We start from the raw sequence: 25,164 nt of genomic DNA on the forward strand, positions 1-25,164 counted from the left end.
ATCAAACCATTATGTTGTACTACACCTGAAACTAATGTTATATGTCAACTGTATCTCAAAAATTAAGCCTCTATGAAACATACATATATATATATATATATATATATATATATATATATATATATATATATATGTAAATATAAAACAGCCCAGGTAGATAAGAAGAAAGCCCCTCCCATGACTTAGCATTCATTGATTATTATAACTCTACTATTTATTGAATACTTGTATCAACCTAGCATGATGCTAAGTGCTTTACAGCAGGGGCGGAGAAACATTTTCTGTAAAGGGCCAGATAGTAAATATTTTAGGATTTGCATGCCATATGGTTTCTGTTACAACTACTCAGCTCTGCCTTTGTACCACAAAATCAGCTGGAGAGGATAAGTAAACAAATCGGCGTGGCTGTACTCCAATGAAACTTTTGTTTGCCAAAACAGGTGGCGGGCTGGATTTAGCTCATGGGCTTAGTTTGCTGACCCCTGCTCTGCACTCGTCACATTTCATTCTCTCAGCCATACTGTGAAGTTGGTATAATTGGTCCCAATTCGCAGATGAAGACACTGGGGCTCAGAGAGGGTTGGTAACTTTCAGAGAATCACAGGACAAGTCATTGATAGAGATTGTATTTTAACTCAGACCATCTGCCTTCAAAGCCCACGTTCATCTCTCATGTGCTCTGCCCCTCCTACTGCCCTCAGGTGCACAGTTCAGAGCCCCTGCCTTGTCTAAAGCTAAGTTCATTCCTAAGAGCCCACTTGCCCCCTCTTCAGGTTTGACCTGATTGCCAATGGGGGTGCCTCCTTGACCCTGCACTTCGAGCGAGCCCCATTCATGAGCCAGGAGCGCACCGTGTGGCTGCCATGGAATAGCTTTTACGCCATGGACACCCTGGTAATGAAGACTGAGGAGAACTCCATCCCCAGCTGTGACCTCAGTGGCTTTGTCCGACCAGATCCAATCATCATCTCCTCCCCGCTGTCCACTTTCTTCAGCGCCGCCCCTGGGCAGAATCCCATCGTGCCTGAGACCCAGGTAGGAATGGCAGGTACTAGGGTAGGTCTCTTCAAATCCTACCCTAACCCAAACTGGCTGGCCAACTTCCTCTCACCATATCTCACTCTCTGGGTGGGCCAGAGACTAATATTAAGGGAGAGAGACAAAAAGTAGGAACACAATAGAATTTATGGCCACTGGAGAGACAACTGAATCTCTCCTATATCTTCCAGATGTTTCCAGATAGTCATTCAAGACTTTGGCAGTCAACGGAGCTTTTAATAAAATAAAAAAACAATATACATATGTGCAACCCACCTGCAAATTGCATTTTTATTCCTGTTAGTCACAGAGATACATGATAAGAGGCACTTTAATGATCTACATCAGTGTTAGGACAGAGGGCATATTACATTATTGCCTCCCTGTTGCTTTATACCAATTGTCACTGGAAGTTGCAGGTTCATATAATTACAGCCTCTTGTGGCCTTCTTACATGCAGCTAGCAATAAAGCCTGCTGTTCTTATTTACATCTTTTGCCAACAGTGTGGTTTTTAAAAAGAAACACAACAGTGACCAGGAATAATTATTAATCCAAAAATCATAACCTCAATCCCTTTACTCCATGGTGTAGGATAAAGTTTTGGTTGTTTTTTTTTTCTCTCAGTCGTGGGTAGTGGTTCTTGCACCCCACATAAGGCATGATGCTTTGTGAGGGCAGCAGCAGACAGGCAGACTCAGGGTTGTGAGCAGCCCACCTGCCCAGGGATCACTGGATGAAGCATGTCTCGTGTCCACCCTATGTTTCCACTCCAGGTTCTTCATGAAGAAATTGAGCTCCCTGGTTCCACTGTGAAGCTTCGCTACTTGAGCTCCAGGACCGCAGGCTATAAGTCTCTGTTGAAGATCACCATGACCCAGTCCACGGTGCCCCTGAATCTTATCAAGGTTCATCTGATGGTAGCTGTAGAGGGTCACCTCTTCCAGAAGTCATTCCAGGCCTCTCCCAACCTGGCCTACACCTTCATCTGGGATAAGACAGATGCATATGGCCAAAGGGTTTACGGACTCTCTGATGCTGTTGGTATGTTTCAGTTTCAACTCCTTATTGATCCTTGGATTTAGTCATGCATTAATTTGATCAATATTGAGTTCCTAATATGTGCCACGCACTATCCCAGTAGATAGGGATGCATTGGTCAGTAAGATAGACAAGAGTCCTATTTCATGGACCTTCTGTACTAGTGGGGGATCAAGATAATAAACACAGACTGAACAAGAAAATATCAAGCAGTGATAAGTGCTAATATTAAAGTAAAAATAATTTACTGGGAAGGAGGAGCAACTGTGGGTGGGCATTCAGGGAAGACTTCTTGGCAGGTGACCCTTCAGCAGAGGCTTGAATGGCAAGAAGGAGCCATGTGAACATCAGGAACAAAGCATTATCTTTCTGGCAGAAAAAGTGAGAAGACTAAGGTGTGTTTGAAGGACAAAGAGAAGGGCAGTGTGGCTGGAATGTATGGACGAGGAGAATATTCAAGATAGGGGAAAGAGGTGGGCAGGAGCTAGATCCTGTTCCCAGAATGCATCAGGAGAATCAGAAGATGGAGGGGGTGTGAAAGCCACGTGCTGTGTTTCAAGCTGTGCCTTTTAGGGAATAGCTTAACTGCCCACTGATGAAAGATTACCATAAGAGAAGGGTCTGTTGGTTACCAATCTCTGAAAAGTTGTGAGCTGAGATTGATATCAACATACCTAGTGTCTTTTCCTACTTGTGGAAGTCTGGGTGGGATTAATTAAAATCCAGAATCCTGTATTTTCTTCACCACTAGTCTTGTGATTTCCAAGAACTATAATAAGTTACCAAAATAAGAAACCAGCAAACTTAGAAATTTTCATGGTAGTTGGAAGCCAATGTTTGTCAGACACTCCTTTTGTGCAGAGCACTGAGCTAAAATCCTTTGTATGTCAATAACTTTATCAGGGAGGCACTCTCATAACCCCCATTGTGCAGTAGGACATGAGGAAGAGGGTAAGTAAGATGCCTAACGTCATGTACCTAGCAGGTTTCACATGCTCAGGGTATGGCCCTAGTAGTCTGCCTCATCAGCAAAGGGAGTTATTAACTTCATAAAAGATAGTAATGTTATTGAACTAACTAGTGCATTTACTATAAAGTAGCTAATCAAATATTATACCAGCCTTTACCAATATCAAAAAAATATCCAACATCAAAACGTAGATGCAGTATTATAATGCACCCCCATGTATCTAGCTTCTGACATTATCAAGTCCATCCTTTCATCCACCTCCCTGCTTCCAATGACTTTCTGAAGGAAGTCTCAGATATCATATAAATTCATCCATAATATTTCACAATGTATCTCAAAAACACACTATAAAAGCATGACAACAATATAATTATCACAATTTTTAAATGATTACTTCTTAATATCTTTAAATAGCCCATTATTCAATATTTCGATTGTCTTATGAGTATCATAAAATATTAGTGCTTTGTTTGAGTCGGAATCCAAATAAGATCCACCTTTTGCAATTTTGATTTCTCTTAAATTTCTTTAATCTATGGTTTTCCCGTCTATCTCTAGCTCTTTTTTTAAGTTCTATATTTTATTTTGGACAAAGTGCATTATTTGTCTGTAGAATTTTCCATAGTCTAGTTTATTTTCTGATTGCACCCCTGTGGCTGTTTAATGTCTTCCTTTGTTCTGTTATCTCCTGTAAACTGAGAGTTGAGACTCGAGGCTTTTTCAGGTTCAGGTTTGATTTTTTTTTTTTTTAATCTGAGGTATAATTGACATGCAACATTGTATTAGTTTCAGGTGTACAACATGATTCCATATTGGTATATATTGGGTGCAATATATACACAAATCTAGTTAACATCCATCACACAGATTGTTACGAATTTTTTTTCTTGTGATGAGAACTTTTAAGGTCTACTTTCTTAACTTACAATATGCAATACAGTATTATTAACTATAGTCACCATGCCACACATTATATCCCCAACACTTATTTATTTTATTACTGGAAATTTGTACCTTTGACTCCCTTCACTCATTTCTTTCACCTCCCACCTGCTGCCTCCAGCAAGACCCAATCTAACTCTATATCTGTGAGCTTTGTTTTATTTTTTTTGGATGATTCTACATCGAAGTGAAATCATACAGTATCTGTCTTTTCTCTAACTTATCTAATTTAACATAATGCCTTCAAGGTCCATCCCTGTTTCCCAAATGGCAAAATATCACTCTTTTCTGTGGCTGAATAATACTACACACACACACACACACACACACACACACACACACACACACATTCTTTATCCATTCAGCTGTTATTGGGCACTTAGACTATTTCCATATCTTAGCTATTGTAAATAATGCTGCAATGAACATGGGGTGCAGATATCTTTTTGAGTTTGTGTTTTCATTTTCTTTGGATAGATACCCAGAAGTGAAATTGCTGGGTCATATGGTAGTTCTATTTGTAGTTGTTTTTTTTTTTTTTTTTTTTGGAAGAACCTCCATACTGTGTTCCATAGTGGCTGCACCAATTTACATTTCCACCAGCAGTGCACAAGAGTTCCCTTTATTCCACATCTCCACCGGTACTTGTTATTTCTTGTCTTTTTGATAACAGCCATTCAGACAGGTATGAGATGGTATCTCATTGTGGTTTTGATTTGCAATTCCCTGATAATTAATGAAGTTGAGCATCTTTTCATGAACATCTTGGCCTTCTCCATGTCTTCTTTGGAATGTGTGTTCAGATCCTTTGCCCACTTTTTCATTGGATTATTTGCCTTTTTGCTATGGAGTTGTATGAGTTCTTTATATATTTTAGATATTAACTCCTTATCAGATATATGATTTGCAACTACTTTTTTTCCTATTCAGTAGGTTGTCTTTTCACTTTGTTGATTATTTCCTTTGTTGTACAGAAGCATTTTAATTTTTTTTAATTTTTTTTTAATGTTTATTTATTTTTGAGAGAGAGAGGAACAGAGTGTGAGCAGGGGATGGGGAAAGAGAGAGGGAGACATAGAATCTGAAGCAGGCTCCAGGCTCTGAGCTGTCAGCATAGAGCCGGGTGTGGGGCTCGAACTCACCAGGAGATCATGACCTGAGCTGAAGTCGAACATTCAACTGACTGAGCCACCCAGGCACCCCATCACAGAGGCATTTTAATTTGATGCAGTCCCACTTGTTTATTTTTGCTTTTTGTTGGCTGTGCTTTTGGTGTCAAATAAAAAAATTTTTACTAAGACCGACGTCAAGGAGATTACGCCCTGTGTTTTCTTCTAGGAGTTGTATGGTTTCAGGTCTTAAATTCAAGTCTTTAATCCATTTTGCATTAATTTTTGTGTATGGTGTAAGATGGTGATCCAGTTTCATTATTTTTCACATGGCTGTCCAGTTTTCCCAACACCATCTATTGAAGGGACTGTCTTTTCCCTGTTGTATATTCTTGGCTCCTTTGCTTTAAATTAATTGGCCATATATGTATGGGTTTATTTCTGGGCTCTCTATTTTGTTCTATTGACCTGTGTGTCTGTTTTCATGCCCACACTATACAGATTTGATTACTATAGCTTTGTAATATAGTTTGAAATCAGGGAGTGTAATGACTCTAGGTTTGTTCTTTCTCAAGATTGCTTTGACTACTTGGGGTCTATTGCAGCTTGATACACATTTTAGGATTGTTTGTTCTATTTTTGTGTTTCTGTTCTGTGCCACTGGAATTTTGTTAGGGATTGCAATGAATCCGTAGATTGCTTTGGGTAGTGTGGGCATTTTAATGATGTTAATTATTCTAATTCATGAGCACAGAATATATTTCCATTTATTTGTGTCTTCTTCAATTTCTTTCATCAGTGTTTTATAGTTTTCAACATATAGGTCTTTCACCTCCTTGATTAAATTAATTCCTGAGTATTTTATTCTCTAATTTTTTTTTCAGCAGGACAACTAGATAGGTGGTACTGTTGTCTCCCATCAGGAGGCACCTAATGTCATCTTGTTTATCCTTTTGTGATTTCAGAGGCCACTGATGCTCATTACCTAGATCCATTAGGTCATTAAGAATTGCAAAGTCATATTTTAATTTTTTCATTGCTTTTCCATTTATTAGCTACAATACTTTTACATGGAGATATTCTCTCATTAACTACTTGGTTATAGGAGGTAGAGTTCAAATAAGAAAGAAGAAATAAATTCTTGATTGTTTGCCTTTATATACTGTTTTCAATATAATAAGTTTGTTCTCTAACAGTGGCAAATTAATTTTCTAATACCATTATGAACTCATAGAATAAAATGTGTCTAATATGTTTCAATCCATTGAAGTTATTATCTCTACTGAGGGTCAAACTATCCCATCTTTGGTCAGTGGGACACTCTTCAAGCTGACTCCCTATCTTTTGACATAACCCTAGGAGATTTTGATTTCTTCCTTGCTATCTGGTATGATAAAATACCCTAGTCTCATCTTGTTCATTTCTTGCTCCAGCCATTTCTTCAAGGAGCCCTGCCTGATTTCCTTTTAATGAGAAATAATATTTCAAGATCACAAGCTAGGCACTAGAAATTCTCTTTGCCACTGATTTGGTTGTTGTTTCTTGGAATTTTCAGAGAACAAGTTAAGAAATATATGTGGGTTTTTTTTTAATAAAATGTATCTCCAATTCATATTGATGCTCCTATATCTCAGGATTTAAAAGAAGCTGTGGAGAATCCCCAAAGGTGACACACATAGTTAAGAATTTAATGTAGTAGGAATAGCAATAATAACAGTGCCTCATATTTCTAAAGCAATGTTGCAATTAAAAATGTATGGCATCTTGGCATTTTGTCTCATTTATCCCTACTACATCTCTCTGAGAAATTGAGGTTTCACTTGCTCTGTTTTACACATGGGAAAACAGAGCCACGAGGAAGTGTGAGCTGGAGCAGAGTTAGAACTGAAGTCCTTCATCTCCCACCTCCCTCTCCCATTTGTCCATGTGGCAAATGTAGGATTTTTACAGTCTTTGGATTCTGTTCCCCACTGAATTGTCACATAATTGGCAGGCTTTGTCCCCATGCCTGCCTTGCCTGGCACTCTCTGGAATCCTGAGTGATCATACAAAGAGCTTTAACTTATACAAGCTGTTGCCTACAGAATCTCCTTATAAATGAGCCACTATGCTTCCATAGGCCTTCCTCCTAGTGAGCGAGAATAAATAACATAGAATATGATAAATTCATGCCGTGAACACCAGGCTGAAAGAAACAGTCTCCTGTCCATCTATAAAGGAGAGTTGTATTTCATTTTTAAATGATTCTTCTCCTTCCACATCACTAGGGTCATATTTTGAAAGCCAGCTGTTCATTGGAAAAGTCTTTCTATCCCTACAGAATACTGCTGTGTAAGTTTCAAGGTTGAGTTCAGCTTGAAATCTGAATTTAATATTGTGTGGAATCACAAGGAGAAAAAGCAATTAACCCACCTCCTTCAGTGGGCTTTTGGAAAGGAATCTGTATTACCATGAACATGTGTTTCTCATTCCAGCATGAAAGCTTTGGAGTAATCAAGTAAACTCTCTTTTCTCCATTCTGCCCCACCCACTTTTATCTTTCAGTATCTGTTGGGTTTGAATACGAGACCTGCCCCAGTCTAATACTGTGGGAGAAAAGGACAGCCCTCCTTCAAGGATTCGAGCTAGACCCTTCCAACCTCGGTGGCTGGTCCCTGGACAAACATCACATTCTCAATGTTAAAAGTGGTATGTGGGCACATTTACTTTCCCAAATACATCCTGATCTCCCCTCCGGAAACTTCTCCGCAGCCTTGACATTTAAGTGGTGGCCCCTCCCCTTCCTTAGCATTTTTCATCAAATGTCCAAAACACTCATAGGTTTTCCCACCTTCTCCTTTTAAATGTCAAAGAATCTTAGGCTGTTTTTCCCAGACCATCTGCCTTAGTGTACCTCACAATTCTTCTTCAGTTATCCCTACAGGCAATATCTTAGCCTTGGGGTGCAGCCACTCCCTTACAGCATCATGAGGAAATAGGCAAGTTCTCCAAAGATCAAAGTTTCCTACTATTTCTCTTCTCTCTGCCACTGCCCCTCACCCTCAGTAAGCCAATAGAAGTATCCTCCCCAGAGGGTTGCAGTAACTGTCCCCATTCCTGCTCCCCAGGAATCCTACACAAGGGCACTGGGGAGAACCAGTTCCTGACCCAGCAGCCTGCCATCATCACCAGCATTATGGGCAATGGCCGCCGACGAAGCATTTCCTGTCCTAGTTGCAATGGCCTTGCCGAAGGCAACAAGCTACTGGCCCCAGTAGCTCTTGCCGTTGGAATTGATGGGAGCCTCTTCGTTGGAGACTTCAATTACATCCGGCGCATTTTTCCTTCTCGAAATGTGACCAGCATTTTGGAGTTACGGTAAGTGGCCACACAGAAAACCTTCCTTTGCTCTATTGTTCCCATTGCTACAAAACTTCCCTGGGCAAATGATGGCTGAATTGGGGGTTCTCCAGAGAATATATATCCCACAAAATGGGCTGAGCTTCAAAACCTAGGCCTGTAATCAAATAATAGTTGGGGAAATTCTTTTTGAATCTATAAAACACCACACACATATTGGATACAATTGTTAACACCTGACTTACAAACAAACAAGGGTGAAAGCTTTAGGTCATAGTGCTTGGTGTGGGACCTGTGTAGCTGTACTTGTAAATACAAGAATCCACACAAGAATCTCCACACAAGAATCTGATACATACCAAACAATGAAAGAACCACTACTTCAAGCTGTTCATCTGTTTCAGTGGTTTCTAAAGTGACACTTCTTAAAAATACAGACTCCTGGAGCCCACCCCAGAGCACTGATTCAGTAAGCCTAGAGATGAGCCAAGGCAGTTTTTATCTTTGACAAGCTCTGTAGAAGATGGTGATGTACATGAGAGTTTGAGAACCACTAACGTTCATTTACTAATTCAAATGTTTATATTTTGTGCCTCTATGTACTACCTTTCTATAAATTCTCTGGGTCTTTGCACATTCACTAGGATATGACTTAGAATTACTGCATAGTCCTTGCTAGTTAATTTCTGGCCACACCTGGTAGATTCCTCCTGGTCATTGCTTGCTACTAACTCTGAAGTCCAGATTCCTCTGTGCTGGATGAAAGTTCTTATAAACTCTCTTCCCAGCAAAGTTGACTCCAGGCCCTAAAACCTAGAAAGTGATCTGTAAGTGGAGGGATAAATGAATTCTATAAATAAGGGACAAAATACTTGGTGAATGTATACCATGTGCCAAGGACTATCTGTTACGACATGAGGGAGAGGGTAGGAACAAGCAAAGCCCTAGCTGTTGTGTTTATGATTTTATAGGAAACTTCACACCAATTCATGTGGACAAATTTAAAAAATGATAATGCTTTAAGGAAAACCTAACAGGGTAATAATTAGGGACTACTGTGTGGAGTAGGAAGGATAAGGAAGCTACATAAGATAGTTAGGGAACATCTGAGATGTGTCATCTGAGATAGGGCCTAAATGATGAGGTCAGCCATGTGAAGATCTGGGGGAAAGTATTCCAGGGAGAGAGAAGTTGTGCAAAAGCCCTAATATCAGGCAATAATCTGGTTTACTTAAGGGATTGACAGAGTCCAATATGGTTGCATGGTGGTAAGCTCAGAAGGAAGTGTTTCAGAGGAGGTCAGTGAGGTCAGTAGGGGATCAATGCTTCAGCATCTTACGGACCTTGTTGACAAGTGTAAATTATATTCTTATTACAATGGACAGCTGTTGGAGGTTAAAGTAGAAAGTACAGTAGAGTTGACATGATCTTATTGCCTTTTTAAAGATTATTCTGGCCATTGTGTAGATGAATGGACTGTAGGGGTGCAAGAGTGGAAGCAGAGAAGCCCACAGGGAAGCTGTAATAGCTGACCAGGGTCTGGGTGATGGTGATGTAGACTAGAGGGGTAGCAGGGGAGAAAAGGAAGTATTCCAACTGGGATATATTTTCAAAGTAAATGTGATGGGAATTGTTCATGGATCAGGTGTAAGAAATGGAAAAAAAGAAAAAGAAAAAAAGAAGAAGAAGAATCAAGGATTATGATGAGCATCTTGACCTGAGCAACCAAGGAGGTGGTGGTGCTTTCTAAAGTAGCCTCAGCTACCATGTGAAGGACTTAGAAGAAGCCACAGGTTGCACTTGCATTGTAGTGGCCCCTTCTGAGAGAGAGATCAGTGGTTAGACCATCAGCAAGTACTGCTGACTATTCCTGGGACCTGAGACTGTGCCAAGCACTGGGCGGTTAAAAAAGAGAGAGAGAGAGAGGAGAAAACCCCAGCTTCACCCCCAAGAAGGTTACAGATTCAGTGATCCAGTAGGCATTTACTGAACATAATGTGAGCCAAGCATGTGCTGGGCTCTAAAGGTCTAGAAGGGGATGAAACACAAGGCTCAAAGAGCACCCATTTGAAGATGACAGATGGGAACCTAGGCAAGTAGAGACAATTCAGGATGAGTATTGTAGAAGAACCAACAACCACCCATCATGGAAGTAAAGAAGGGGAAGTCATGGGGTAGACTAGAAGAGTATAATAAGCAAAAGATAAACAGTGAGAGGAGAAGGAGACAAATAGATAATCCTCAAGCTGTCAAATTGCCAATCAGACAAACCACATTTTCTAGAGCTACCCAACTAGGTCCCCTTCCCAAGATGTTCATTTCCCTTTTTATCCTAGGAGAGTCCTTTTCTCAGGAATCCCATTGGCAGTGGAGAGCCATGGCAGGAGGCAGGGAAGGGAGTGAAGGTAGCATTCTGCTTTTCCATGAGGGTTGCAATTTTAAATCTGACATTTATAACCAACTCTCCATTGTCTGGCCCTTACTTCTTTGTCATGGGTCTAGGTGCTCAGAGCTAAATCAGCACTTGCCTACTACATTCCCACCTCCAAACCTGGACTCATGCTACTTGCTCTATTTAAAATACTTTGTCTAATCAGCCTCATCATGTCCATCTTTAATGCTCATTTTGAAGGTCCCCTCTCCATGAAGCCTGACCTCTCTAGCAGAAATAATTCTCACCCTCCTCTGGGTCACTTAACTCTAATTTTCCACAAAAGTGACCCCATTTATTGCCTTGTTTTTCAGTTATTTCCATGTAAGTCTTCTAGGGTCCTAGTGTGTGAACTTCCATAGCACAGGTACCTTTGGCATCTCTGCCCCTTGATACCTAGAGCAATGCCTTGTCCACACTGGGGGCTTAAGGCACATTTCTTGAGTTAAAGGAGACACAGACCATTGTCCTCCTTTCTTGGAATCTGTCCTTGATTCTAGGTCTCTCAATTTGTAGAGGCCACAACATTAATGATAACAGCTAAGGGCCCACTCAGAGCAGCACACCACACCCACATGGTGACATTAAGGACAGCTGGAGGGAGTGTAACTATCAATTTCCCTCAATAGCTGTGTGGTTTCTTTTTCCGTTTTAACTGCTTTAGACTTGTTCTTGCTTTCATCAGCCAGGTATCCAGAGACGATTAGAAGTTAAGCTTTTACAAGAATACTGGTTTGATTTTTCTTTTCTTCCCACCACATAACTGAAAACTAAGGGCTGTCAATCCCCTCTCTTCAAAAACAGTAACCAGGGGAGGGAGGGAGGAGGGGAAAGAGACCTGTCTTGCTTATGTCTTTTCTCCATTGTGAGTTGGCAGCTAAATGATTTAGTTTCAGGATTCAGTGCCCATCCGTATCTCACTTACCCACCCAGATCTAAGCATCTGAGTCAGAATTTTATATAAATGTTCCCATGGTTCCTTCTCTCTTCCTCCTTCCTTTGTCTATACAAAAACATACAGGGGCAGAGTTCTACACACTTGGAAAACTTCTAATGTTAGAAAGAGCCTTATTCTTACGTAAAATGGTTATCATTTGTATGCTGCAGTTCCACCAGCATTCAAGACATTTTCATCATGCACTTCCCCAAAAAGCCTGATACCCCACTTTTAGTGGCATATTCCCTTTCTTATAACTACACACACTCCAGGTAATCCTTAGAAACCCCCAGCCTTAGAGAGTAAATTTGTCAGTGACTAACACCTTAGAGTGAATTTCTGGCACAGAAAAATCTTTCTTCCTCCTCAATTGAGAACATCTTTGGAATTGGATCCCAATATAAGGCAATAAATTATAAGGTATGGGACAGTGTCTCTCTGCCTTGTCTTAACTTGGCCTCTTGTGCTAAACATAAGAATCTCACACTTTCCATAATTTTTGAAATACTAAAAAACTTTTTATTTTCCAAATATAAAATTATGTTGTGATACGAAAAATGCTTTTGTTACCCAACTAAAACACTTTCCCATGCTGAGATTCTTTTTTTATATATCCAAGTTAGTTAACATATAGTGTAATAATGATTTCAGGAATAGAATTTAGTGATTCATCACTTACATATAATACCCACCACTCATCCCAAAAAGTGTCCTCCTTAATGCCCCTTGTCCATTTAGCCCATCCCCCAACCTAAAACCCCTTCAGCACCCTCAGTTTGTTCTCTGTATTTAAGAGTCTCTGATGGTTTGTCCTCCTGTTTTTATATTATTTTTGCTTCCCTTCCCTTATGTTCATTCGTTTTGTATCTTAAATTCCACATATGAATGAAGTTGTATGGTATTTACCTTTCTCTGACTAATTTTGCTTAGCATAATACATTCTAGTTCCATCCACATTGTTGCATATGGCAAGAGTTCATTCTTTTTGATCACCAAGTAATATTCCATTGTGTGTGTGTATGTATGTGTGTGTGTGTGTGTGCTGTATATATATATACAGCACACACACACACACATATATATATATATACATATATACATGTATATATACAACACACACACATACCACATTTTCTTTATATATTTATCACTTGATGGATATCTGGGCTCTTTCCATACTTTGGCTATTATTGATACTGCTACTATAAACATTGGGGTATGTGTGCCCCTTTGAAACAGCACTTCTGTATCCTTTGGATAAATACCTAGTAGTGCACTTGCTGGGACGTAGGGTAGTTCTATTTTTAATTTTTTGAGGAACCTCCATACTGTTTTCCAGAGTGGTTGTACCAGTTTGCATTCCCACCATCAGTTCAAAAGTGTTCCTCTTTCTTCACATCCCCGCCAACATCTGTTGTTGCCTGAGTTGTTAATTTTAGCCATTATGACAGGTGTGAGGTGGTATCTCATTGTGGTTTTGCTTTGTATTTCCCTGGTGATGGGTGATGTTGAGCATTTTTTCATGTGTTCTGTTAGCCATCTGGATGTCTTCTTTGGAAAAGTGTCTATTTATGTCTTTTGCCCATTTCTTCACTGGATTATTTGTTTTTGGGGTTTTTTGGTGGGGGTGTTGAGTTAGATAACTTCTTTATAGATTTTGGATACTAACCTTTTATCTGATGTTATTTGCAAATATCTTCTCTCAATCTATCGGTTGCCTTTTAGTTTTGCTGATTGTTTATTTTGCTGTGCAGAAGCTTTTTATCTTGATGAGGTCCCAATAGTTCATTTTTGCCTTTGTTACCCTTGCCTCCAGAGACATGTCAAGTAAGAAGTTGCTGCAACCAAGGTCAAAGAGATTGTTGTCTGTTTTCTCCTCTAGGATTTTGATGGCTTCCTGTCTTACATTGAGGTCTTTCATCCATTTTGAGTTTATTTTTGTGTATGGTGTAAGAAAGTGGTCCATTTTCATTCTTCTGCATGTCACTGTCCAGTTTTCCCAACACCATTTGCTGAAGAGACTTTTTTCCTTTGGATATTCCTTCCTGCTTTGTCAAAGATTAGTTGGCCATACATTTGTGGGTCCATATCTGGGTTCTCTATTCTGTTGCATTGATCTCTGTGTCTGTTTTTGTTCCAGTACCATACTGTCTTGATGATTATAGCTTTGTAATACAGCTTGAAGTCAGGGAGTGTGATGCCTCCAGCTTTGGTTTTCTTTTTCAGGATTGCTTTGGCTATTTGGGGTCTTTTGTTGTTCCATTCAAATTGTAGGATTATTTGTCCTAGCTTTGAGAAGAATGCCAGTACAATTTTGATTGGGATTGCATTGAATGTGTAGATTGCTTTCGGTAGTATTGACATTTTAACAATATTTGTTCTTCCAATCCATGAGCATTGAATGTTTTTCCATTTGTGTGTGTGTGTGTGTGTGTGTGTGTGTGTGTGTGTGTGTGAGAGAGAGAGAGAGAGAGAGAGAGAGAGAGAGAGATCTTCAATTTCTTTTATAAGCTTTCTATAGTTTTCAGTGTATAGATTTTTTACCTCTTTGGTTGATTCCTAGGTATTTTATGTTTTTTTGGTGCAGTTCTAAATGGGACTGATTCCATGATTTCTTTCTGCTGTTTCATTATTGGTGTATAGAAATGCAACCTATTTCTGTACATTGATTTTATATCCTGTGATTTTGCTGAATTCATAGATCAGTTGTAGCAGTTTTTTGTCGGAGTCTTTTGGGTTTCCACATAGAGTATCATGCTGTCTGAAAAGAGTGAGAGTTTGATTTCCTCCTTGCCAGTTTGGATGCCTTTTCTTTCTTTGTGTTGTCTGATTGCTGAGGCTAGGACTTCCAACACTACGTTGAATAACAGTGGTGAGAGTAGACATCCTTGTCGTGTTCCTGACCTTAGGGGGAAAGCTCTTGGTTTTTTCCCTTGAGGATGATATTTGCAGTGGTCTTTCATATATGGCTTTTATGATCTTGAGGTATGATCCTTCTGTCCCTCCCATGCTGAGATTCTGATGGTACTATTGATGTGGATCAACAGCAATAGCTTTATCAGGGAAGATCTTCATGGAAGGGAATTGTCCAGGCCAGGTGTATTAGTGATAGAGAGGGAAGAATCACAAGAGAATGGGAGCCTAAGAAAGAGGGCAAGAGCAGCAGAAGTTAGAAGAAAGCTTCACCAAAGATAAGCTTTGCCTGAGAATTTCAATGAGAAAAGACCCTTCTTGATACGGGCATAGAATGATAGGGAGGAATATAAAGTTCTAGTTATATGCTTTCCCTGTGTGATCAGGCTATAAATACCAAAGTCAGGAAACAAAATATAACATATCACCCCTACCCAGAATAACAATAACAACAATATCCCCATAAAATTTGGGGCAGTTCTTGGCACTGTTTTCAAAGTCCTTTACCAAAGGCAGGTCCAGGTTTCATGGGGACTAAATCTTAACATAACTTTGAATGAAATGTAGTATTATTTAGGATGAAAAAGGAAACCAACAGAAATTGCACATTTTGAAAAGCTGATAATTAGTGCAAACATCACAAAATCCAGATGAATTACCTAAAATGTTTTATTAAGTAACCACTATTACACTTCCATGATACTTGTTTTCCTACACTTTTTGGCTGCATAGTTTTTGATTGTCTTTTAATATGACAATGATTTTGTAATGTCATTACCTATAAAAAGAATAGAGCAATATTCAGTCTTTCCTCTGGCATAGCTATAGTCAAGATTTGTTTCAGATTATTGATAAGTTAGTAAATGTTTCATGTCTACAACTGATTACTGGTGATGTTATGAACATTGTTAGAGTTGTAAAATTTGGAAAAATCTTTATCAGGCTTCTTTAATAATATTTCTGTGCATTTCAGGTTTCCTTGTACAGTGAATAATCTAAGTAGTCTTTGAGTTGACACTCATTAACCAGCCTGTCACTGATGTCCTGGTAATAGTGAAATATTCTGTGTAAGTCTTTAGGGCACTAGTGTATAAGCTTCTGTAGAGCAGACACCTTTGGCATCTTTGCCCCTTGATGCCTGGAACAGTTTCTGGTCCACATCAGGGGCTCAGGACACACTGCTTGAGTTAAAGGAGCCATGCAACAGTGTCCTCCCTTTTGTTGGAATCTGTCCTTGGTCCCATGTCTCTCAAGTTGTGGAAGCCATAACATCAATGGAATGAGCTAAGGCCCCCACTTGGAGCAAGCCACACCACACCCATTTGGTGACATTGGGCATTACACTTCCAGTAATAATGCTTAGTGAGTCTGAACAATAGGGCAGAGGCTTTCCTGAAAGCCATTCCTATACCAGAATCACTAGCAGTAATCTTTTTTTTTTTAACGTTTATTTATTTTTTAGACAGAGAGAGACAGAGCATGAACAGGGGAGGGGCAGAGAGAGGAGACACAGAATCTGAAACAGGCTCCAGGCTCTGAGCTGTCAGCACAGAGCCCGACGCGGGGCTCGAACTCACGGACCGTGAGATCATGACCTGAGCTGAAGTCAGATGCTCAACCGACCAAGCCATCCAGGCGCCCCAACACTAGCAGTAATCTAACTAGATAATGAAAGGACCACATATGAGCCACATAAGCATGTCCCCCTAAAACTAATTTAAGCATATTAATTAACTAATTAACACATAAGCATGTCCCCCCTAAACTGAATTTATCCCAGCTAACTTCTCTTTCATTAGAACTGAAACAAACAAACTGTGGCCACTCCAATACCACCCTATTCTGTGGCACAGAGGGAGTTGGAAGGGAAGGAGGCAACAGTCTCAAATGTTGATGAGCTAAGCCATCTCACTTCTTGAATCTGAGACACCACTCTGCCCTTGAAGGCTGTGCCTAAAGGGTTTGCATTATTGAGGGATAGACACAAAGCCTTGGCCTGTCCTTTGTATGTAAGGCACCTGTGCTGATCTACATCGATTGACTCAATGCCATTATTTTGGTTTGTTGGCTACTAAGTACCCATGCTGCCAATGGCCTTGGACTGGAATAGTGGTGACCTCAGTTGGTCTCCAAAGCTCATACCCATATGATCATTTGGACTGTACACTCAGTGACTTGGTCTGCCACTCCTGCCCTTCTCCTTTCCCCAGCATAGATATTATATTAATCAACTTAAAGCACATGTTCTTAGGAAAGAAGTAGGTCGGGTCTGCAGACCCAAATCCCATCCAGTCTTTTCACAAAATCTTGACTAAAACACTGGAATTGATATTGCAATAATTAAGAGCCAAATATGACTACCACTGGTGGCAGATAACATTTCACTTTCATTAAGCAATATAAAATAGACGCGAGAATTCCCGGCTGCCACCCTGACACACCAGGCTTTGCAGAATGAATCTTAAATTGCACTATGTCAGTCAGAGCTCAGGAGTTATCAGCATCATTTAATTAACTTTTTTTTTTAACGAAAACTAACACATTGGAATAAAATATAAAAATGTAATCCCTGTGCAAACCCACCACTAATCATGGCCCCTGGCAGAGGCCCAGGCTGCACCTAAGCAGGAATCAGGGCATTAGTTCTCTTTGTCCCTCCCCTGAAGCCTCCTCCCTCAGCCAGGAGGGAAAGAGGGGTTAGAGACTCCTTCCACTTTGGCCTAGAAGTCTCAGGAATGAGAAGCAGTTCTCTTTACTTGAGGCCTTAGCATCTCTCCTCTTTGCCCTAATGTTATTAACTTCTAGCCTCTTTCCTGTTGAAATTGACATGTAATTTTGTTCTTAAAAAATGCTTCAGATCCTCTGTCCCCCTTCTCTCTCTGCTCCTTCCCTTCTCACACATCCTCTCTCAAAAATAAAAATAAACATTAAAATTCAAATTAAAAAAAAGAGCAGCAACACTTTTACCACTTTTCCAAAAAAGAAATGGTAAATGGAGTCTTTGGCTCCAATTATAGAGAATATTAATATCTATGAATTTCATGTATGAATGTTATCTGTAGGAAAGAATGCATACAAGGGGCCCCACACATGCAAATTGAGTTAGGGAGAGGGAAGGTGTCATAGAACAGGAATAGGAAATGGTTGAGACTCTCAGGGTTCAACAGAATATTTGCCAAACTGCAGATGGATTTGGGAAGAGGCTGTCTTGGATGGTACTGACTCTACCCTGTGATGCACCAATAACATATAGGTGGCACAGGTGGCACCAGGTTCCCTCCCACACCCAGGGCAGACATTACAAATGAGTCCCAGCACTTGTTACAGCTGATTGGCATTTGGCTTCAGAATCCTTCTACTTCTGTGCTCCTGGCAGGCATCACTAATCAATCAGTATTGGCACTCAAGAGGGAAACTATTTGCCATCTTTCATTAGCCAAAAGACATCTTTCACCTGTTGCCACCTGTGTCATGTGACAGCCACATTGCTGGTCAGAGAATTCAAGCATTCTTCTGTAGATTTTTCAATGGCCAGGAAGAGTCCAAAATCAGGGGTGTTCCCCAAGTAATTGAGCCAGGAGCTGTCAGCTAGAAGGGAAAAAAAAAGGAAGACGAGTGCCTTTTTTTGGGTCCCTTTATACAAGAAATGAAAATGTTATGTTTGCTTTATCATCAATTCTTCAGCTAACTGTTTGTTCTTTTTCCTTCTGTTTTCTTTCTATAAAGAAATAAAGAGTTTAAACATAGGTAAGACGAAGAACTCTTTCCCATATAATTTGATATGGTTCGTTTGCTTCCTTGTGTTTGCTTTTTGTTTTGTGCTTCTTGTGTAATGTTGTGTATTTTTATGTACCAAATATAGTAACTTTTTTATGTGCTAATTGTGTGTTGTGGATATGATAAGCTTTAGCAATTATGAAATGCAGTCAAAAAGCAACCAAATAAGCTGACAGTAATTAGAATTTCCGGGAGATGCAAGTGCAAGATAATGAACCCTCAGCGAACTTTTATCCTGACTGCTCAGCGCGGTCCATAATTGGGCTAAACAGTTGAGGCAAACTTCTGGCTTTTGTAAATGCTGGACTGGGTTCACAAAAGCTTTAATGAACTGGAAACGGGTCAAAAACTCATTTTCAACTCATTAATGATTTTTTCCCCTGGATATATGGTCATTTAAAAAAAAAACAAGTTAATTGCCAATCTGCTGGTCAGAATGAATCCAACAGTCAGATGCATTGGGAATTTTCATGGAATTAAATCACTTTTAAGTAGTATGAAGGGTGTAGACCAAGTACTTTTTGTCTAAATAGCCTTTGTCATTCAACTGCTCCAGGTTATCATTTAAAACCATACTGGTGAAATTCACATATGGAGTGTACAACACACATATTTGTGCATATGGCTCTGGGGAGCTTCCCATTACAAAGCTAGGAAAACTCCAGCTTGTCCCAAGGTTGCAATGAAATGGAAGAAAAGTGACCTTTTTATTTAGAAGAAGAGAGAAAAACAAAATAATGTATTTTAATACTCAAGGGAATGTTTCTCCTCACTTCTTGAAATGAAACATGGAAGGGGCTTCTTCCTCATGTTAGGTGAGAATTAGACAAAAATGGAGTCAAGTTGTATAAGATCATCAACTTCAGTGGAAAAGCTATGCGTATGCACCCTCTGCCTCTTCCTCAGGTACTCCCTAACTGGCTGCCTATAGGCACCCCAACTGGGCCAAGCAAAAATAAATCTACAATGCCCTGAAAGGACATCCCAGTTCAAACTCACATACCTCATTTGACCTTCACCATAGCCACAAATGTGGAAGTATGGGCTGTCCATACCTGAGATTCTCTGTAAGAATCTTGGTTGGAGCAAGTATAAGGCCATGGGGAAGAATGAGACCCCAACAAGAACTGACCTCACACCCTTAATTGTCTGCTCTTCTACCAGAGTTTTTGAAAAGGCTCTTTGAATCAGGCTCCCAAGAAAGTCCAGAATTAATTATCTTGCTCACAGATAGGCACAGATGTGCAGTGCCCTGATCCTTCTGCTCATGATGCTAGCCAGCTACTATCATTCGGTAACAAAGTACAGCATCTAATTAAAAAAATAGCATGAAGTTTTCCCTTTCTGCCCTAATTTGTTTTGCATATGTGGATATTCTGTAAAGACTTAATAGCGAAAGAAGAAATAAAGAAAGAAAGAAAAAGAAAAAAGAAGGAGAAAGAGGAAGAGGAAGGAAAGGAAAGGAACGGAAAGGAATGGAACCCTGGTAGCCTACTCTTTTAAACTAGTTATCTAGGCTGGAATTTTAGAAAAACCTTGACTTCTAGTTCAATTATGTGTCTTAATAGCAACCTGAGGAGAAGTTGGAATTAAAGATGGTCTTGACTCACAAATTGTTCCTAAAAATAGCTTCCTAGTTCTTTTCTTCCTTAAATCAAGGAAGAATCCAAATGGGGGTGTTTTAATTAGTAATTTACCAGCTAATGTCTACAGGACAAATGCATCCAACACTATCATCACCCTCACCTTTCCTTCACCTCTTCCATCCCCTTTCTTCCCATAATTCCAAACTACAATTGAGAAATAACTGAAAAACAAAAGGCCTGTGCTGATTTTTGGCATGTGGCATCCTAAGGCAGAGAGGCATTCACTGTTTGCAACCTAGAGGTGGTGATTGTAATAACCAGTATAGGAATAGCATGAATACCTATTCTGGTCTCAACCTCCAACAAATGACAGACACTGCAAAGGGAAGAAACTGTAGGGTTTTGAGCCAAAAGGAACATGAGAAATGATCTGATTTCTTCATTATCCAAATAAGCAGTCTAGGACCCAACACAGCCAAAAGACTTACTTAAGGTCACCAGCTGGGTCACACTGAGTTTAGAGTTTCCTGTGGCTTAGTCCTATCCTTATCAGCAACATATAGGGCAGCTAGATGCATGGCAGAGAAAGAGGTCCAGGTCTCTGAGGAATAGTGCCTTCCTATTACGTTTCTCACACACACGTCTAGTGTCACTTAGGGCCCTAGCAGCTCTTCATCCACGTTTGTGACCTCACCATTACATAAAATATTAAAACTGTAACTTCTCCCTCAGTAATATAGATTCTGGATGTGATATCAGCAAAATATAATTTTTTTAAAATGCCAACTTTATTCATATCCACACTGAGAAATAGTAGAGAAGACCTGAGGCTGAGGACTGGGGATTGATCTGGGAGCCTCCCATCAGAAAGTCAGGAAAATTCCAGGTTGCCCTAGTATTAATGATCTAGTGCCCTGGAGACATTAAGGAAGCATGGATTAAAAGAAAACCTTGTCTCATGGAAGTGTTCCTCAATCCCACTTGAGAAATATATCAAACCCATGGGGGAAAATAAAGAAGGCTGAAACACACAAAACACTGACACAAAAGCAGGACCAGACTGGGATCTTTTGTACCAGCTAAATGAAGCAGTGGTATTTTAGTATGATGGGAAAGGATGAACTCTCTGAATAGCATGAAGAGCTTAGGTCCAATTAAAAGAAATAGCTAAGAGCCATGATATGTTAGAACACTAAGTTGTTATGCTAGATTCTTTCCAGTTCAATAAAGTGGAAAGACACTAGAAACAGAGTCTTACCAGGATTTTTGTCATCTCTTTGATCCAGTAGACCAGCTGCATAGCCCCCTTCTCATTTCTCTTTCTGCTTCTTCTAAAGCAACAACCCAGCACACAAGTACTATTTGGCAGTAGACCCTGTGTCCGGCTCTCTCTACGTGTCTGACACCAACAGTCGGCGAATCTACCGAGTCAAGTCTCTGAGTGGAGCTAAAGACCTGGCTGGGAATTCAGAAGTGGTGGCAGGGACTGGAGAGCAGTGCTTGCCCTTTGATGAAGCCCGCTGTGGAGATGGGGGGAAGGCTGTGGATGCAACCCTGATGAGCCCTCGAGGTAAAGGTTACAAAAGAAGAAAACCCCTCCTCCAGAATGACCTTGCCACAAGGTTGTCTTTCTTCTTAACTGGAACTGAACTAAGTCCAGGCAGTCACAAATACAGCTTTCTCTACAATAATTTAACTCTGATAGATTGCTTTGGTGTGTGGGTGAGTATTTAAAAAAAATTGTTTATTTGAAGTAAACTTCATCACCCACATATGCTACAAACAGAAAGTGGGTTGGATTGCTCCTGGAGACTTCTGAATGCTGCCAGTCACAGAGTCAGAGGGAAATATTAGCTCCATGAGCCAGAGTGACAGCTGTGTGGGCTGGAGACAGAACAGAGCCCAGTGGGGGGGGGCCTTCAACCACTCCCAGATGTTTATGTTAGACAATAGTGTACATATTCATAAGCACAGAGCCTGACATTTTGTAAATGCCCAATAAATGGTAGCAATTAAGAATGGGTATAATTTCCAAGAGTCTGGGATTAGGGGGGAGGTGTTCTTAGAACCAATGGATCTCTGTTGGAAAAGGACCAAAGATACTTAGGGATAAAGACCTATTGATCCTTTGAAGCCCCAATTCTTATTAATATTTTTAGCTATCACTAAAGCATCTAGCAATATGGATTAAGGATGAATGGCCTTGGGCATGGGCACTAGGGTGAAGGTGCCAAAGAAATAGAAGCCACTGTCTGCATCTTACCAGGAGAGTGCTAGAACAGGTGTTCCCCCAGGGCGTACCGAGTAGAGTCAAGGCTTAATTGAGAATGTTTCCTGGAGGATATATTTTGAATTGGAAGTTTGTGACTACAGGAATCATTGTTTCTGAACCTCATTGTTGTAATTAGTTGTGAAGGTTATTCAAGTAATTTACTACCAATAATTTTTCAAGCAATGAACTTGGGAAATAACTTCTTTTCTAAAGAGAGCAGATGCCAAGTTATTTCCCCATTCATTCATTTGCAGTCTTGGTTCATTTGCAGCCCAAAGGTCATTCTTCAATTGGGTGGTAATGTAGCTAGCTAGCACCCTAGTAATTATGCAGATCTCAACAGAGTGCCTATGAGAAAGGGTTTTACCTTAAAAAGCTGAGAGCCACTGCTCTGGGTCTGCTAATCCATCCAGTATGTTCCCGAGTTCAAGAAGATCAAGAAGCTAATGCCCAATAGGGCATCCCCACCTCCACCCCCACAAGCCCTACTCCTTGTCAAGAGACACACGTTCACTGTTTGTCTTGATCAGGTATTGCAGTGGACAAGAACGGACTCATGTACTTTGTTGATGCCACCATGATCCGGAAGGTTGACCAGAATGGAATCATCTCCACTTTGCTGGGCTCCAATGACCTCACTGCTGTCCGGCCACTGAGCTGTGACTCCAGCATGGATGTGGCCCAGGTGGGATTTACTGCTCATCACTGTGCCACACCTGGTTCATGGCCTGAAGTTCTCACCTGCAGCCTGTTTGGGTTGAAAGTGGAATGGGAGGAAGAGCTATAGATACAGATTACAGGGTGGTTTGTAGAAGGCTTGAGATGAACTAGGCAGCAAAATGGAATGAGAAATGTTAGACAAGAATGAGAGAGAGAGCAAGAGAGAAAGGAAAGGGGGAGGGTGGGATTCAGCTCAAAAAGTGGAGCTAGTGACACACTCCAGCCGTGGCAGATTACAGGGTAGGAGTTACTGTGTAATTACCTCTCTTCTCCATCATTATTGCAGGTTTGAGAATGTACTATACAGTGTTATATGTCAATCAGAACTTCACTGTTAATCTAAAATGATTGCATCCTCACTATATAAACCTTTACTTTGTGAAGTAGTAACTAGAGCAGAGCCCTCTACAATATTCTTCCAAGTGATATTCCTTTAGTATGAGTTCTTATGGGGGCAGAGAACAGCGGCTCACTTAAATGGACAGCAGGAGAAAATGATGTTTATTACATGGATCCTCAAACAACCTGGAATATATGCTTGCCCTTCCTATGAGGGCCTTTTCAACCTTCAATCAACCTCATTAATTTCAGCTCAAATTCCACAACAAACTGAAAACTTGCCACAGAGATTTTCATTTCAGTTTTGCAGAGAAGGTCCAGTTCATTTCTTCAAGTGAATGCCCAAGTTGTAGTTCACTAGCCAGCCTGTGCATTGGCTGCCCTTGGGTCAGGGCCATCTTCCAAACAGCATGGCTTCTTTTGTGTATGAGATAAAAGTTCCACCTCTATATGAACATAGCCTCCTTAAGCCTATGGCTGGATGAGCAGAGGATAGAAGGAATTACTTTAGCCCCTTGTGCAGTGAATTATTTGTCCAACTATATATGACTCTGACCCTGGTCCAATCATCTGGGGCTGAGAAGAACATCAAGAGTAGAGCTGGTGACCTCCTCTAGCTATAGCAGATGATATAATAGATGTTTGTTACTTGGCCTCTTTTTCATTGTGTACACTCGACATTGGCAATGGGCAAGTGGTTTGATGATGGGTACTTCTTATACAGTGTGGTTAAAAAAGTTTTTTTCACCAGTTGCATAAAACCAGTATAAGTGCCCTACAGTTCAATGTTGGGCATGTTAGAGGCTGCTCTTTAATGCCGTGTCATCCACAGGTTCGCCTGGAGTGGCCAACAGACCTTGCTGTCAACCCCATGGACAACTCCTTGTATGTTCTTGAGAACAACGTCATCCTTCGAATCACTGAGAATCACCAAGTCAGCATCATTGCAGGACGCCCCATGCATTGCCAGGTTCCTGGAATTGACTACTCACTCAGCAAACTAGCCATTCACTCCGCTCTGGAATCAGCCAGTGCCATTGCTATTTCTCACACTGGGGTCCTCTATATCACTGAGACAGATGAGAAGAAGATTAATCGTCTACGCCAGGTAACAACAAATGGGGAGATCTGCCTCTTAGCTGGGGCAGCCTCAGACTGTGACTGCAAAAATGATGTCAATTGCAACTGCTACTCAGGAGACGATGCCTATGCGACTGATGCCATCTTGAATTCCCCATCATCCTTAGCTGTAGCTCCAGATGGTACCATCTACATCGCAGATCTTGGAAATATTCGGATTAGGGCGGTCAGCAAAAACAAGCCTGTTCTTAATGCTTTCAACCAGTATGAGGCTGCATCCCCTGGAGAACAGGAGTTGTATGTTTTCAACGCTGATGGCATCCACCAGTACACCGTGAGCCTGGTGACAGGGGAGTACTTGTACAATTTCACATATAGTGCTGACAATGATGTCACCGAATTGATTGACAATAATGGGAATTCCCTAAAGATCCGTCGGGACAGTAGTGGCATGCCCCGCCACCTGCTCATGCCTGACAACCAGATCATCACCCTCACCGTGGGCACCAATGGAGGTCTCAAAGTCGTGTCCACACAGAATCTGGAGCTTGGCCTCATGACCTACGATGGGAACACTGGCCTCCTAGCCACCAAGAGTGATGAAACAGGATGGACAACTTTCTATGAGTAAGTACATTCGTAAAGCATTTCTTAAAATTACCCTACCCTAG

The 25,164-nt window shown here is 40.6% G+C and overlaps 1 protein-coding gene and 1 long non-coding RNA gene across 13 annotated transcripts in view; one reads left to right on the forward strand and one right to left on the reverse strand.

Moving 5' to 3' along the window:
* The window catches only part of TENM2 (teneurin transmembrane protein 2), a 1,291,685-nt gene that overhangs the window by 1,211,912 nt on the left and 54,609 nt on the right, over positions 1-25,164 (forward strand). For 10 of the 12 annotated variants that reach the window (XM_060634955.3, XM_060634958.3, XM_078446588.2 and 7 more), the window contains 8 exons: positions 774-1,035; positions 1,814-2,081; positions 7,644-7,787; positions 8,207-8,456; positions 18,446-18,466; positions 21,420-21,652; positions 22,885-23,039; positions 24,246-25,120. In XM_060634955.3, coding sequence (XP_060490938.2) covers positions 774-1,035; positions 1,814-2,081; positions 7,644-7,787; positions 8,207-8,456; positions 18,446-18,466; positions 21,420-21,652; positions 22,885-23,039; positions 24,246-25,120 — 2,208 coding nt within the window. The remainder of the gene's footprint in view (positions 1-773; positions 1,036-1,813; positions 2,082-7,643; positions 7,788-8,206; positions 8,457-18,445; positions 18,467-21,419; positions 21,653-22,884; positions 23,040-24,245; positions 25,121-25,164) is intronic. The other 2 variants (XM_078446587.2, XM_078446594.2) reach the window with 1 other exon arrangement.
* Positions 14,235-22,876, reverse strand: LOC144616349 (uncharacterized). Its single transcript, XR_013555493.2, has 2 exons — positions 22,722-22,876; positions 14,235-18,307 (listed from the first exon to the last, which is right to left on the reverse strand). It is a non-coding gene; the product is annotated as an uncharacterized LOC144616349 (long non-coding RNA).

The sequence above is a fragment of the Panthera onca genome, chromosome A1, assembly GCF_046562875.1.
Source record: "Panthera onca isolate mPanOnc1 chromosome A1, mPanOnc1 haplotype 2, whole genome shotgun sequence".
Taxonomy (NCBI): domain Eukaryota; kingdom Metazoa; phylum Chordata; class Mammalia; order Carnivora; family Felidae; genus Panthera; species Panthera onca.